Here is a 14,245-nt window from a genome sequence, read left to right as displayed (position 1 = left end):
AAGTCTAATGTTTATCGGTACATTACAGAAAATAATGAACTTTATCACAATATGCTCATTTTTTGAGAAGGACTAGTACTCACCTCTGACAGAGGCACACCGGATCTAACAACACAAAAGACGATCAAACTCTTGACACGTAAGAATATTATTGGTTCAGCAACACAGCAGTTGCAGCAGCAGTGAACTCTCTCTCTCTTGCTCTAGTCACCGGCGCGCGCGTGCAGCCTCGCATTCCACATAAACAATGACCCAAACGATTAAAATCGATTATCAAATTAGTTGGCAACTAATTTATTAATCAATTTTAATCGATTAGTTGTTGCAGCTTTAATGGTAATGTTTAGGAGCATTTCTAATTGTTGTTATACAATTGTCACATAATTCAAATATTAATTCTAAACTTATTTAAATTTTAAAACTATGGTAAAAATCCTGGATATTGATGTTTTCCATATTCTCATGAAGAAAGAATAGATTGGGTGTACTACTGCTCTCAATCATTCTGCATTAAAATGTGTGATCTCCCTTGCATTTGACAGTTTTCCATGCAGTCTGTCGGCCAATTTTATGGAATGTATTTTCACAAGGCCTACCATGATTTAGTATCATAAGAGTTGAATTGCAAACTTTGCGTTGAAGTGCTGTGACTCTTGTGTTTGCTGAATAAATTTGAGCCTTTTCAATGCAGCATGTCGGCCATTTTTATGGAATGTATTTTCACAAGGCCTACCATGATTCAGTATCGTAAGGGTTGAATTGCAAACTTTGTGTAGAAGTGCTGTGACTCTTGTGTTTGCTGAATAAATTTGAGCCTTTTCAATGCAGCATTTCAGCCTTTTTTGTGGAATGAGATTCCACAAGACCTGGAAAATATCGGGGGGGGGGGGACATTGTTAAGATAAGGGGCCACATTTGATTTTACAACAGACTGACAGGTTGGGACAATGTAAATGAAAAAAGGTAAATGTTAAAACTGACCGTAATCATGTCATTACTTATAAATGTTTCATTAGAACATGTAGGAAAATTTTGTGGAAATTATGAAAACAGTTATTGAAAGTGCCACAAACCTCGCTTTGCTAGAATAATATCCATTCAAAGCATAAAGTAGCGCTTAACATTTTCTACAATTTCCTGACTAACTTCCTGTCGAGCACTCGTTGCTCTGAGCGCTTGGCGTAATTGCGACGCTAGCTGTTTTTATGGTGTTTAACGTCCGTTGATGGCTGGCGCTCACCGCGCGTTATGTCGTCTCTTCCAGGGAATCCTCCTGAAGCGAAGTGGCAAATCCCTCAACAAGGAATGGAAGAAGAAGTATGTCACGCTGTGTGATAACGGCGTCCTCACTTATCACCCCAGTTTACACGTGAGTATCATCGTGCCCTCGAGCCCCTCCTCCTCTTCCGCTTCTCACATCCCATTTTCTTTTCAATCGGGTTTATGTGTTTGGTCTGCTCCCTTCGTCTTGACTGCTGAGCATCACTCTCTCTCTACGCGATTACATTTACTACCACTGCTGCATCAAAGTCGATTACAAGCACGTAGCTAATGATTTGCCTGAGCTTGATTGCTATATAATGGCTGTTTAAGCCACTCTGGTGTCTCAGGCATTAGTGTTAAGCAAGAGGGCGTCCTGGTGGTCATCGCTTCCCTCCCGCGGTGCTCATTCCCGTCCGCCGAAGGCTAATGGAGACACGGCCGCACCCGGGCTACGAGCCGCCTTGTACTTGTAATGGCTGTTCCCGCGCGGCAGCCGAGCCTGACCGGTCTCCACATCCATCTTTGTCACAGTCCCGCCGGGCCGCTAATACGGCTTAAACACTCTACTGGCTGTTGGTGCCACGCCGAGGAACGTCCTTCTTTATCTACGACTTTTCCTTTGCTGTTTACATGCACTTTTTAAGTGGGGTGCAATATTTGAGGGGAAAAATGTGTGTGATTTCTGTTCTTAAGGCTCAAATACACCACATACGGAATGGTTCCCATCTGCCAGCGAACGCTAGTCTGATTAAATACGCAAACATTATAATCAATTTACCATACTTTTCGGACTATAAGTCGCAGTTTTTTTTTTTCATAGATTGGCTGGGGGTGCGACTTATACTCAGGAGCGACTTATGTGTGAAATTAACTCATTATAATATCATTTCACATGTTATTTTGGTGTTTTGGAGTGACACTGATGGTTTGGTAAACTTGTTAGCATGTTCTTTATGCTATAGTTATCTGAATATCTCTTAATAGCTATGGCCACGTTCGCGTTCTGCCTTTGGCAATGTGTGTTCAATTGTTTTATTGACTTTTTAGGGCCCGAGCACTAAGCGTGCGAAGGCCCTATTGTTTTGCAAAGGATTATTTATTTATTTAATTTTTTTTTTTTCAGGGCAAATGAAAATGGCCAATTTGGAGGCCTGAACATGCACGAAAAGTCACCAAAATTTGCACATACGTGCGGCTTCGCGTAAATTTCGATAATCTTGCGTCGTTACGAAAAAAATGTCAAAAAATGGCTCAGTGGCGCCCCCTTGACCCTTAAAATTTTCAAAAAGGCCTCTCCTCTCAGGTTTTAAATGTAGAGCGATGAAATTTGGGGAGTAGATACCTTATACCTAACTGCTCAAAAAAGCCTCTTGCACCCATATTCCAAATCCAACAGGAAATCTGGTATTTTGGATCAAATGTGAAATTTTTATCGGTTCACAGTAGGAGTTTACATTTGGAGGCCTGAACATGCACGAAAACTCACCAAAATGTGGACATACATGCAACTTTGCATAAATTTTGATAATCTATGAAAAAATTTAACAAAATGGCTCAGTGGTGCCCCCTTGAAATTTTCAAAAAGGCCTCTCCTATTAGGTTTTTTCAACGTAGAACGATGAAATTTGGCTAGTCGATACATTGTGCAAAACTGCTCCAAAAAGTCTCTTGCACCCATATTCCAAACCCAACAGGAAGCCAGAAATTTTGGATCAAATGTGAAATTTTATCTATTTACATTTGAGACCTTGTTGCTGAAGGAAATAGTTGGATCGTCTTCAAAATTGGTTAGACTATTCCGGCGACATATGAGATCTTAAGTTTTCAAAATGGTGAGTTTTCATTCAAAGGTCTGACCTGAGCGTGGTCCCAAAGTCGGCCATTTTTGGGCAAAACACCAAATTCAGAAAATGATTAAAAACTCTGTGATACGACGTTCAATCTTTTTCATTTCTAGCATGTATATGAGATATCCCAGCTTGAACACGACTGCATTGAAATATTACCCATTAGACCTGGCGCCCCGTAGTGGGAACAGGAAATGGCCTTCTTTACGAGACAGGCTCCTCCTCCAAGGGAAAAATATCTATTGACCTCAAACCTGTTACAAGGGGAGCCTCAAGACATGTGTTCAGGTGCCTGATGAAAAATATTGAGGTTTCGTTGAAGCAGAGAGGTCCAAACCGGAAGTGAAAATGACCGTCAACAATTTGTCTCGCCAAAAACTTTGAACAGTTATAACTCAGCAGATATACAACATATCTGCGCCAAACTTCCCGTGTTTGTTGAAAGTCATACCCTGAAGGGTCTTGTAGGGGTCATTTGCATCAACTTTACAGTGCCAACTAGTGGCGACAGAAAGAAGTTTTAAAAAAGGCCTCACCTATTGGGTTTTTTCAACATACAGCGATGAAATTTGGGGAGTAGATACCTTATGCCTAACTGCTCCAAAAAGCCTCTTGCATCCATATTCCAAATCCAACAGGAAATTGGGTGTTTTGGATCGAATGTGAAATTTTTATTGTTTCACAGTAGGAGTTTACATCTGGAGGCTTGAATATGCACGAAAACTCACCAAAATTTGCACATACATGTGGCTTTGTGTAACGTTCGATAATCTTGCAAGGTTACAAAAAAATCTAACAAAATGGCTCAGTGGCGCCCCCTTGATTTTTTCAAAAAAGGCCTCTCCATTTAGATTTTTTCAACGTAGAGTGATGAAATTCAGAGAGTCGATACCTTGTGCAAAACTGCTCCAAAAAGTCTCTTGCACGCACATTCCAAATCCTACAGGAAATAGGGTATTTGGGATTGAATGTGAAATTTTTATCGATTTACAGTGTGCACATTTGAGACCTTGGCACCGAGGGAATTAGTTTGATCATCCACAAAATTGGCGAGACTGTTCATGAGGCATATGAAATCTTAAGTTATAAAATTGGTGTGTTTTCATTCACGGGCCTGACCTGGGCGGGGTGCCAAAGTCGGCCACTTTTTCGGCAAAACACCGAATTCGGAAAATGACCGATAACTCCCTCATACAAGGTTCAATCTATTTTAAATCTGGCATGTGTGTGAGGTATCCCAGCCTGAACAGGACTGGATTGAACATTTACCAATTGTGCCTGGCGCCTCCTAGTGGGAACAGAAAATGCCCTTTTTTACGGGACACACTCCTCCACTAACGGGAAAAAATCAATCTACCTCAAACCTGCATGAAGGAGAGCCTTCAGACATGTGTTCAGATGCCTGATGAAAATTATTGAGGTTTGGTTGAAGCAGAAGGGTCCACCAGGAAAGTGATCATGATAATATATAAAATAATAAATAAAATAATAATGTCTCTCCACACATTTTGAACAGTCCTAACTTGGCAGATATACATGATATCTGCGCCAAACTTCCCATGCTTGGTGAGTGTCTTACCCTGAAGAGTCCGGTAGTGGTCATTTGCGTGGACTCTGTAGTGCCAACTAGTGGCAGCAAAATTTGTGGCCATTGCATGCTCGAAAACTCAAAACAATTTCTCATCCCAAAAAAAGAGGCGAGTTTAAGGCATTTTAGGTTCACATTAGATGATTAGAGGGGGGCTGTCTGCCACCACCCCGACCTGCGTGACGTCCGAGTTTGCGTGACGTCCGAGTTGCGCCAAAGTGCGAGGGCCCGTTCAGTCCTGCTTGCAGGAGGCCTAGTTAGGGCCCGAGCACTAGACGTGCGAAGGCCCTATTGTTTTGCAAAGGATTATTATTATTAGGGCCCGAGCACTCAGCGTGCGAAGGCCCTATTGTTTTGCAAAGGATTATTATTATTATTATTATTATTATTATTATTATTATTAGGGCCCGAGCACTGAGCGTGCGAAGGCCCTATTGTTTTGCAAAGGATTATTATTATTATTATTATTATTATTATTATTATTAGGGCCCGAGCACTAAGCGTGCGAAGGCCCTATTGTTTTGCAAAGGATTATTTTTTTTTTTATTTTTTTATTTTTTTTTTTTTTTCAGGGCAAATGAAAACGGCCAATTTGGAGGCCTGAACATGCACGAAAAGTCACCAAAATTTGCACATACGTCCGGAAAATTGTAAATTTCGATAATTTTGCAACGTTGCAAAAAAATATAACAAAATGGCTCAGTGGCGCCCCCTTGAAATTTTAAAATTGGCCTATAACATTAGGGTCTGTCAGCGTAGAGCAATGAAATTTGGGGGGTCTATACCTTGTCCAAAACCGCTCCAAAAAAGCATTTACACGCATATTCCAAACCCAACAGGAAATCGGTTATTTTGGATCAAATATGAAATTTTTATCGATTTACAGGGTGCACATTTGAGACCTTTTCGCCGAGGGAGTTAGTTGGATCATCTTCAAAATTGGTGAGACTGTTCAGGAGACATATGAAATCTTAAGTTTTGAAAATGGTGCGTTTTCATTCACGGGTCTGACCTGGGCGTGGTGCCAAAGTCGACCATTTTTTCGGCAAAATGACAAATTCAGTAAATGACTTATAGTTCCTTGACACAACGTTCAATCTTTTTCATATTTGGCATGTATGTGTGGTATCCCACCCTTAACACGAGTGCATTGAAATATTACCCATTAGGTCTAGCGCCCCCTAGTGAGAACAGGAAATGCCTTTTTTTACGAGACAGGTTCCTCCTCCAAGGGAAAAAAATCTGTTGACCTCAAACCTGCATCAGGGGAGCCTTAAGACCTGTGTTCAGGTGCCTGATGAAAAATATTGAGGTTTTGTTGAGGCGGAGGGGTCCAAACAGGAAAGTGAAAATGAACGTCAACAATTTGTCACGCAAAAAACTTTGAACAGTCATAACTCGGCAGATATACAACATATCTGCGCCAAACTTCCCGTGTTTGTTGAGAGTCATACCCTGAAGGTTCTTGTAGGGGTCATTTGCATCAACTCTACAGTGCCAACTAGTGGCGACAGAAAGAAGTTTTAAAAAAGGCCTTTCCTATTGGGTTTTTTCAACATAGAGCAAGGAAATTTGGGGAGTAGATACCTTATGCAAAACTGCTCCAAAAAGTCTCTTGCACCCATTTTCCAAATCCAACAGGAAATCGGGTATTTTGGATCGAATGTGAAATTTTCATGGGTTCACAGTAGGAGTTTACATTTGGAGGCTTGAATATGCACAAAAACTCGTAAAAATTTGCACATACATGCGGCTTTAGATAACGTTCGATAATCTTGCAATGTTACGAAAAAATGTAGCAAAATGCCTCAGTGGCGCCCCCTTGAATTTTTCAAAAAGGCGTTTCCTATTAGGTTTTTTTGACAGAGAGTGATGAAATTTGGGGAGTCGATACCTTGTGCAAAACTGCTCCAAAAAGTCTCTTGCACCCGTATTCCAAATCCAACAGGAAATCGGGTATTTTGGATCGAATGTGAAATTTTTATCGGTTCACAGTAGGAGTTTACATTTGGAGGCTTGAACATGCACGAAAACTCACAAAAATTTGGACATACATGTGGCTTTGCATAACGTTCAATAATCTTGCAACGTTACGAAAACATGTAACAAAATGGCTCAGTGGCGCCCCCTTGAAATTTTCAAAAAGGCCTCTCCATTTAGGTTTTTTCAACGTAGAGGGATGAAATTCAGAGAGTCGATACCTTGTACAAAACTGCTCCAAAAAGTCTCTTGCATGCATATTCCAAACCCAACAGGAAATCGGGTATTTTGGATTGAATGTGAAATTTTTATCGATTTACAGTGTGCACATTTTACACCTTGGCACCTAGGGAATTAGTTTGATCATTCTCAAAATTGGCGAGACTGTTCATGAGGCATATGAAATCTTAAGTTATCAAAATGGTGTGTTTTCATTCACGGGCCTGACCTGGGCGGGGTGCCAAAGTCGGCCATTTTTTCGCCAAAACACTGAATTCGGAAAATGACTGATAACTCCCTCATACAACGTTCAATCTATTTTAAATCTGGCATGTGTGTGAGGTATACCAGCCTGAGCAGGACTGGATTGAAAATTTACCATTTGTGCTTGGCGCCTCCTAGTGGGAACAGGAAATGCCCTTTTTTTACGGGACACACTCCTCCTCTAAAGGGAAAAAATCAATCTACCTCAAAGCTGCATAAGGGAAGCCTTAAGACCTGTCTTCAGGTGCCTGATGAAAAATATTGAAGTTTCGTTGAAGCGGAGGGGTCCAAACAGGAAAGTGAAAATGACTGTCAACAATTTTTCTCTCCAAAAACTTTGAACAGTCATAACTCGGCAGATATACAACATATCTGCGCCAAACTTCCCGTGCTTGTTGAGAGTCATACCCTGAAGGGCCTTGTAGGGGTCATTTGCATCAAACCTACAGCGCCAACTAGTGGCGATAGAAAGTCACTCGTTTTTCCAATACATGTTCAGTTCTTTTCAGGTTGGTCATTGTAGTTTCAAGACCTATTAAAATACTTATTTACGGCCCATGTCCACGTGTCTCTGTCTGTTGCCGTGACGACCCTTTGTTCGCCATTTAAAGGAAATATTTTTTTTCAGAGACTCAGGCAGCTTATAGAGCCACAATATTTGGCACACTTGGTCGAATTGGCCCACTTAGAAGATTAGTTTTGGGTTTTGAATAAGGGCTTGGCTACACAGCTCAGTAGTGGCTCCTTTTTTGTAGTACTCTCTCCAATAGGGGTTTTTGCTACTTTCGAGCATCTTAGGTTCTAATGAGATGATTAGAGAGGAGGATCTGCCACCACCCTGACCTGCACACAGTCCGAGTTGCGTGACGTCCGAGTTGCGCTAGATTGCGAGGGCCCGTTCAGTCCTGCTTGCAGGCCTAGTTATTATTATTATTATTCTTCTTTTTTCAGGGCAAATGAAAATGGCCAATTTGGAGGCCTGAACATGCACGAAAAGTCACCAAAATTTGCACATACGTGCGGCTTTGCGTAAATTTCGATAATCTTGTGTCGTTTTGAAAAAATGTCAAAAAATGGCTCAGTGGCGCCCCCTTGACCCTTAAAATTTTCAAAAAGGCCTCTCCTCTCAGGTTTTCAACGTAGAGCAATTAAATTTGGGGAGTAGATACCTTATGCCTAACTGTTCAAAAAAGCCTCTTGCACCCATATTCCAAATCCAACAGGAAATCGGATATTTTCGATCGAATGTGAAATTTTTTCGGTTCACAGTTGGAGTTCACATTTGGAGGCCTGAACATGCACGAAAACTCACCAAAATTTGCACATACATGCAACTTTGCGTAAATTTTGATAATCTACAAAAAAATTTAACAAAATGGCTCAGTGGCGCCCCCTTGAAATTTTCAAAAAGGCCTTTCCTATTAGGTTTTTTCAACGTAGAACGATGAAATTTGGCGAGTCGATACATTGTGCAAAACTGCTCCAAAAAGTCTCTTGCACCCATATTCCAAACCCAACAGGAAGCCGGAAATTTTTGATCAAATGTGAAATTTTATCGATTTACATTTGAGACCTTGTCGCTGAAGAAAATAGTTGGATCGTCTTCAAAATTGGTCAGACTATTCAGGAGACATATGAGATCTTAAGTTTTCAAAATGGTGAGTTTTCACTCAAGGGTCTGACCTGGGCGTGGTCCCAAAGTCGGCCATTTTTGGGCAAAATACCAAATTCAGAAAATGATTAAAAACTCCGTGATACAACGTTCAATCTTTTTCATTTCAAGCATGTATATGAGATATCCCAGCCTGAACACGACTGCATTGAAATATTACCCATTAGGCCTGGCGCCCCCTAGTGGGAACAGGAAATGGCCTTCTTTACGAGACAGGCTCCTCCTCCAAGGGAAAAAAATCTATTGACCTCAAACCTGTTTCAGGGGAGCCTCAAGACATGTGTTCAGGTCCCTGATGAAAAATATTGAGGTTTCGTTGAAGCGGAGAGGTCCAAACTGGAAGTGAAAATGACCGTCAACAATTTGTCTCGCCAAAAATTTTGAACAGTCATAACTCGGCAGATATGCAACATATCTGCGCCAAACTTTCCGTGTTTGTTGAGAGTCATACCCTGAAGGTTCTTGTAGGGGTCATTTGCATCAACTCTACAGTGCCAACTAGTGGCGACAGAAAGAAGTTTTAAAAAAGGCCTTTCCTATTGGGTTTTTTCAACATAGAGCAAGGAAATTTGGGGAGTAGATACCTTATGCAAAACTGCTCCAAAAAGTCTCTTGCACCCATATTCCAAATCCAACAGGAAATCGGGTATTTTGGATCGAATGTGAAATTTTCATGGGTTCACAGTAAGAGTTTACATTTGGAGGCTTGAATATGCATAAAAACTCACCAAAATTTGCACATACATGCGGCTTTGGATAACGTTCGATAATCTTGCAACGTTACGAAACAATTTAAGAAAATGGCTCAGTGGCGCCCCCTTGAAATTTTCAAAAAGGCCTCTCCATTTAGGTTTTTCTAACATAGAGTGATGAAATTTGGAGAGTCAAAACTTTGTGCAAAACTGCTCCAAAAAGTCTCTTGCACACACATTCCAAATCCTACAGGAAATCGGGTATTTTGGATTGAATGTGAACTTTTTATCGATTTACAGTGTGCACATTTTACACCTTGGCACCTAGGGAATTATTTTGATCATTCTCAAAATTGGTGAGACTGTTCATGAGGCATATGAAATCTTAAGTTATAAAAATGGTGTGTTTTCATTCACGGGCCTGACCTGGGCGGGGCGCCAAATTCTTCCATTTTTTCGGCAAAACACCGAATTCGGAAAATGACTGATAACTCCCTCATACAACGTTCAATCTATTTTAAATCTGGCATGTGTGTGAGGTATACCAGCCTGAGCAGGACTGGATTGAAAATTTACCATTTGTGCCTGGCGCCTCCTAGTGGGAACAGGAAATGCCCTTTTTTACGGGACACACTCCTCCTCTAAAGGGAAAAAATCAATCTACCTCAAACCTGCATAAGGGAAACCTTAAGACCTGTCTTCAGGTGCCTGATTAAAAATATTGAAGTTTCGTTGAAGCGGAGGGGTCCAAACAGGAAAGTGAAAATGACTGTCAACAATTTTTCTCTCCAAAAACTTTGAACAGTCATAACTCGGCAGATATACAAGATATCTGCGCCAAACTTCCCGTGCTTGTTGAGAGTCATACCCTGAAGGGCCTTGTAGGGGTCATTTGCATCAACCCTACAGCGCCAACTAGTGGCGATAGAAAGTCACTCGTTTTTCCAAAACATGTCCAGTTCTTTTCATGTTGGTCATTGTAGTTTCAAGACCTATTAAAATACTTTTTTACGGCCCATGTCCACGTGTCTCTGTCTGTTGCCGTGACGACCCTTTGTTCGCCATTTAAAGGAAATATTTTTTTTCAGAGACTCAGGGAGCTTATAGAGCCACAATAGTTGGCACACTTGGTCGAATTGGCCCAGTTAGAAGATTAATTTTGGTTTTGAATAAGGGCTTGGCTGCACAGCTCAGTAGTGGCTCCTTTTTTGTAGTACTCTCTCCAATAGGGGTTTTTATCTCTTGGGTGTGGGAATGTAAATAGGCGACTTTCGAGCATGTTAGGTTCTAATGAGATGATTAGAGAGGAGGATCTGCCACCACCCTGACCTGCACACAGTCCGAGTTGCGTGACGTCCGAGTTGCGCTAGATTGCGAGGGCCCGTTCAGTCCTGCTTGCAGGCCTAGTTATTAGGGCCCGAGCACTAGGCGTGCGAAGGCCCTATTGTAATGCAAAGGATTATTAGGGCCCGAGCACTAGGCGTGCGAAGGCCCTATTGTAATGCAAAGGATTATTATTATTATTATTATTATTATTCTTCTTTCTTCATGGCAAATGAAAATGGCCAATTTGGAGGCCTGAACATGCACGAAAAGTCACCAAAATTTGCACATACGTGCAGATTCGCGTAAAATTTGATAATCTAGCGTCGTTTTGAAAAAATTTCAAAAAATGGCTCAGTGGCGCCCCCTTGACCCTTAAAATTTTCAAAAAGGCCTTTCCTCTCAGGTTTTCAATGTAGAGCGATGAAATTTGGGGAGTAGATACCTTATGCCTAACTGTTCAAAAAAGCCTCTTGCACCCATATTCCAAATCTGACAGGAAATCGGATATTTTGGATCAAATGTGAAATTTTTTCGGTTCACAGTTGGAGTTTACGTTTGGAGGCCTGAACATGCACGAAAACTCACCAAAATTTGCACATACATGCAACTTTGCGTAAATTTTGATAATCTACAAAAAAATTTAACAAAATCGCTCAGTGGCGCCCCCTTGAAATTTTCAAAAAGGCCTGTCCTATTAGGTTTTTTCAACGTAGAATGATGAAATTTGGTGAGTCGATACATTGTGTAAAACTGCTCCAAAAAGTCTCTTGCACCAATATTCCAAACCCAACAGGAAGCCGGAAATTTTGGATCAAATGTGAAATTTTATCGATTTACATTTGAGACCTTGTCGCTGAAGAAAATAGTTGGATCGTCTTCAAAATTGGTCAGACTATTCAGGAGACATATGAGATCTTAAGTTTTCAAAATGGTGAGTTTTCACTCAAGGGTCTGACCTGGGCGTGGTCCCAAAGTCGGCCATTTTTGGGCAAAATACCAAATTCAGAAAATGATTAAAAACTCCGTGATACAACGTTCAATCTTTTTCATTTCTAGCATGTATATGAGATATCCCAGCCTGAACACGACTGCATTGAAATATTACCCATTAGGCCTGGCGCCCCCTAGTGGAAACAGGAAATGGCCTTCTTTACGAGACAGGCTCCTCCTCCAAGGGAAAAAAATCTATTGACCTCAAACCTGTTTCAGGGGAGCCTCAAGACATGTGTTCAGGTCCCTGATGAAAAATATTGAGGTTTCGTTGAAGCGGAGAGGTCCAAACCGGAAGTGAAAATGACCGTCAACAATTTGTCTCGCCAAAAACTTTGAACAGTCATAACTCGGCAGATATGCAACATATCTGCGCCAAACTTTCCGTGTTTGTTGAGAGTCATACCCTGAAGGTTCTTGTAGGGGTCATTTGCATCAACTCTACAGTGCCAACTAGTGGCGACAGAAAGAAGTTTTAAAAAAGGCCTTTCCTATTGGGTTTTTTCAACATAGAGCAAGGAAATTTGGGGAGTAGATACCTTATGCAAAACTGCTCCAAAAAGTCTCTTGCACCCATATTCCAAATCCAACAGGAAATCGGGTATTTTGGATCGAATGTGAAATTTTCATGGGTTCACAGTAAGAGTTTACATTTGGAGGCTTGAATATGCATAAAAACTCACCAAAATTTGCACATACATGCGGCTTTGGATAACGTTCGATAATCTTGCAATGTTACAAAAAAATGTAACAAAATGGCTCACTGGCGCCCCCTTGAAATTTTCAAAAAGGCCTCTCCATTTAGGTTTTTTCAACGTAGAGGGATGAAATTCGGAGAGTCAATACCTTGTACAAAACTGCTCCAAAAAGTCTCTTGCATGCATATTCCAAACCCAACAGGAAATCGGGTATTTTTGATTGAATGTGAAATTTTTATCGATTTACAGTGTGCACATTTTACACCTTGGCACCTAGGGAATTAGTTTGATCATTCTCAAAATTGGCGAGCCTGTTCATGAGGCATATGAAATCTTAATTTATCAAAATGGTGTGTTTTCATTCACGGGCCTGACCTGGGCGGGGTGCCAAAGTCGGCCATTTTTTCGCCAAAACACCGAATTCGGAAAATGACTGATAACTCCCTCATACAACGTTCAATCTATTTTAAATCTGGCATGTGTGTGAGGTATACTAGCCTGAGCAGGACTGGATTGAAAATTTACCATTTGTGCCTGGCGCCTCCTAGTGGGAACAGGAAATGCCCTTTTTTACGGGACACACTCCTCCTCTAAAGGGAAAAAATCAATCTACCTCAAACCTGCAAAAGGGAAGCCTTAAGACCTGTCTTCAGGTGCCTGATGAAAAATATTGAAGTTTCGTTGAAGCGGAGGGATCCAAACAGGAAAGTGAAAATGACTGTCAACAATTTTTCTCTCCAAAAACTTTGAACAGTCATAACTCGGCAGATATACAACATATCTGCGCCAAACTTCCCGTGCTTGTTGAGAGTCATACCCTGAAGGGCGTTGTAGGGGTCATTTGCATCAACCCTACAGCGCCAACTAGTGGCAATAGAAAGTCACTCGTTTTTCCAATACATGTCCAGTTCTTTTCAGGTTGGTCATTGTAGTTTCAAGACCTATTAAAATACTTATTTACGGCCCATGTCCACGTGTCTCTGTCTGTTGCCGTGACGACCCTTTGTTCGCCATTTAAAGGAAATATTTTTTTTCAGAGACTCAGGCAGCTTATAGAGCCACACTATTTGGCACACTTGGTCGAATAGGCCCAGTTAGAAGATTAATTTGGTTTTGAATAAGGGCTTGGCTGCACAGCTCAGTAGTTGCTCCTTTTTTGTAGTACTCTCTCCAATAGGGTTTTTTATCTCTTGGGTGTGGTAATGTAAATAGGCGACTTTCGTGCATGTTAGGTTCTAATGAGATGATTACAGAGGAGGATCTGCCACCACCCTGACCTGCACACAGTCCGAGTTGCGTGACGTCCGAGTTGCGCTAGATTGCGAGGGCCCGTTCAGTCCTGCTTGCAGGCCTAGTTATTATTATTATTATTATTATTATTCTTCTTTCTTCATGGCAAATGAAAATGGCCAATTTGGAGGCCTGAACATGCACGAAAAGTCACCAAAATTTGCACATACGTGCAGATTCGCGTAAAATTTGATAATCTAGCGTCGTTTTGAAAAAATTTCAAAAAATGGCTCAGTGGCGCCCCCTTGACCCTTAAAATTTTCAAAAAGGCCTCTCCTCTCAGGTTTTCAACGTAGAGCGATGAAATTTGGGGAGTAGATACCTTATGCCTAACTGTTCAAAAAAGCCTCTTGCACCCATATTCCAAATCCGACAGGAAATCGGATATTTTGGATCAAATGTGAAATTTTTTCGGT

General features: G+C 41.2%; 1 protein-coding gene across 2 annotated transcripts in view; it reads left to right on the top strand.

The window, feature by feature from the left end:
* agap3 (ArfGAP with GTPase domain, ankyrin repeat and PH domain 3) overlaps positions 1–14,245 on the top strand; it is a 346,315-nt gene that overhangs the window by 217,009 nt on the left and 115,061 nt on the right. For both annotated transcript variants that reach the window (XM_057856980.1, XM_057856979.1), the window contains exon 10: positions 1,265–1,369. In XM_057856980.1, coding sequence (XP_057712963.1) covers positions 1,265–1,369 — 105 coding nt within the window. The remainder of the gene's footprint in view (positions 1–1,264; positions 1,370–14,245) is intronic.

This window comes from Corythoichthys intestinalis, chromosome 14, assembly GCF_030265065.1.
Source record: "Corythoichthys intestinalis isolate RoL2023-P3 chromosome 14, ASM3026506v1, whole genome shotgun sequence".
Taxonomy (NCBI): Eukaryota; Metazoa; Chordata; class Actinopteri; order Syngnathiformes; family Syngnathidae; genus Corythoichthys; species Corythoichthys intestinalis.
This window is presented reverse-complemented; position numbering and strand designations above follow the sequence as displayed.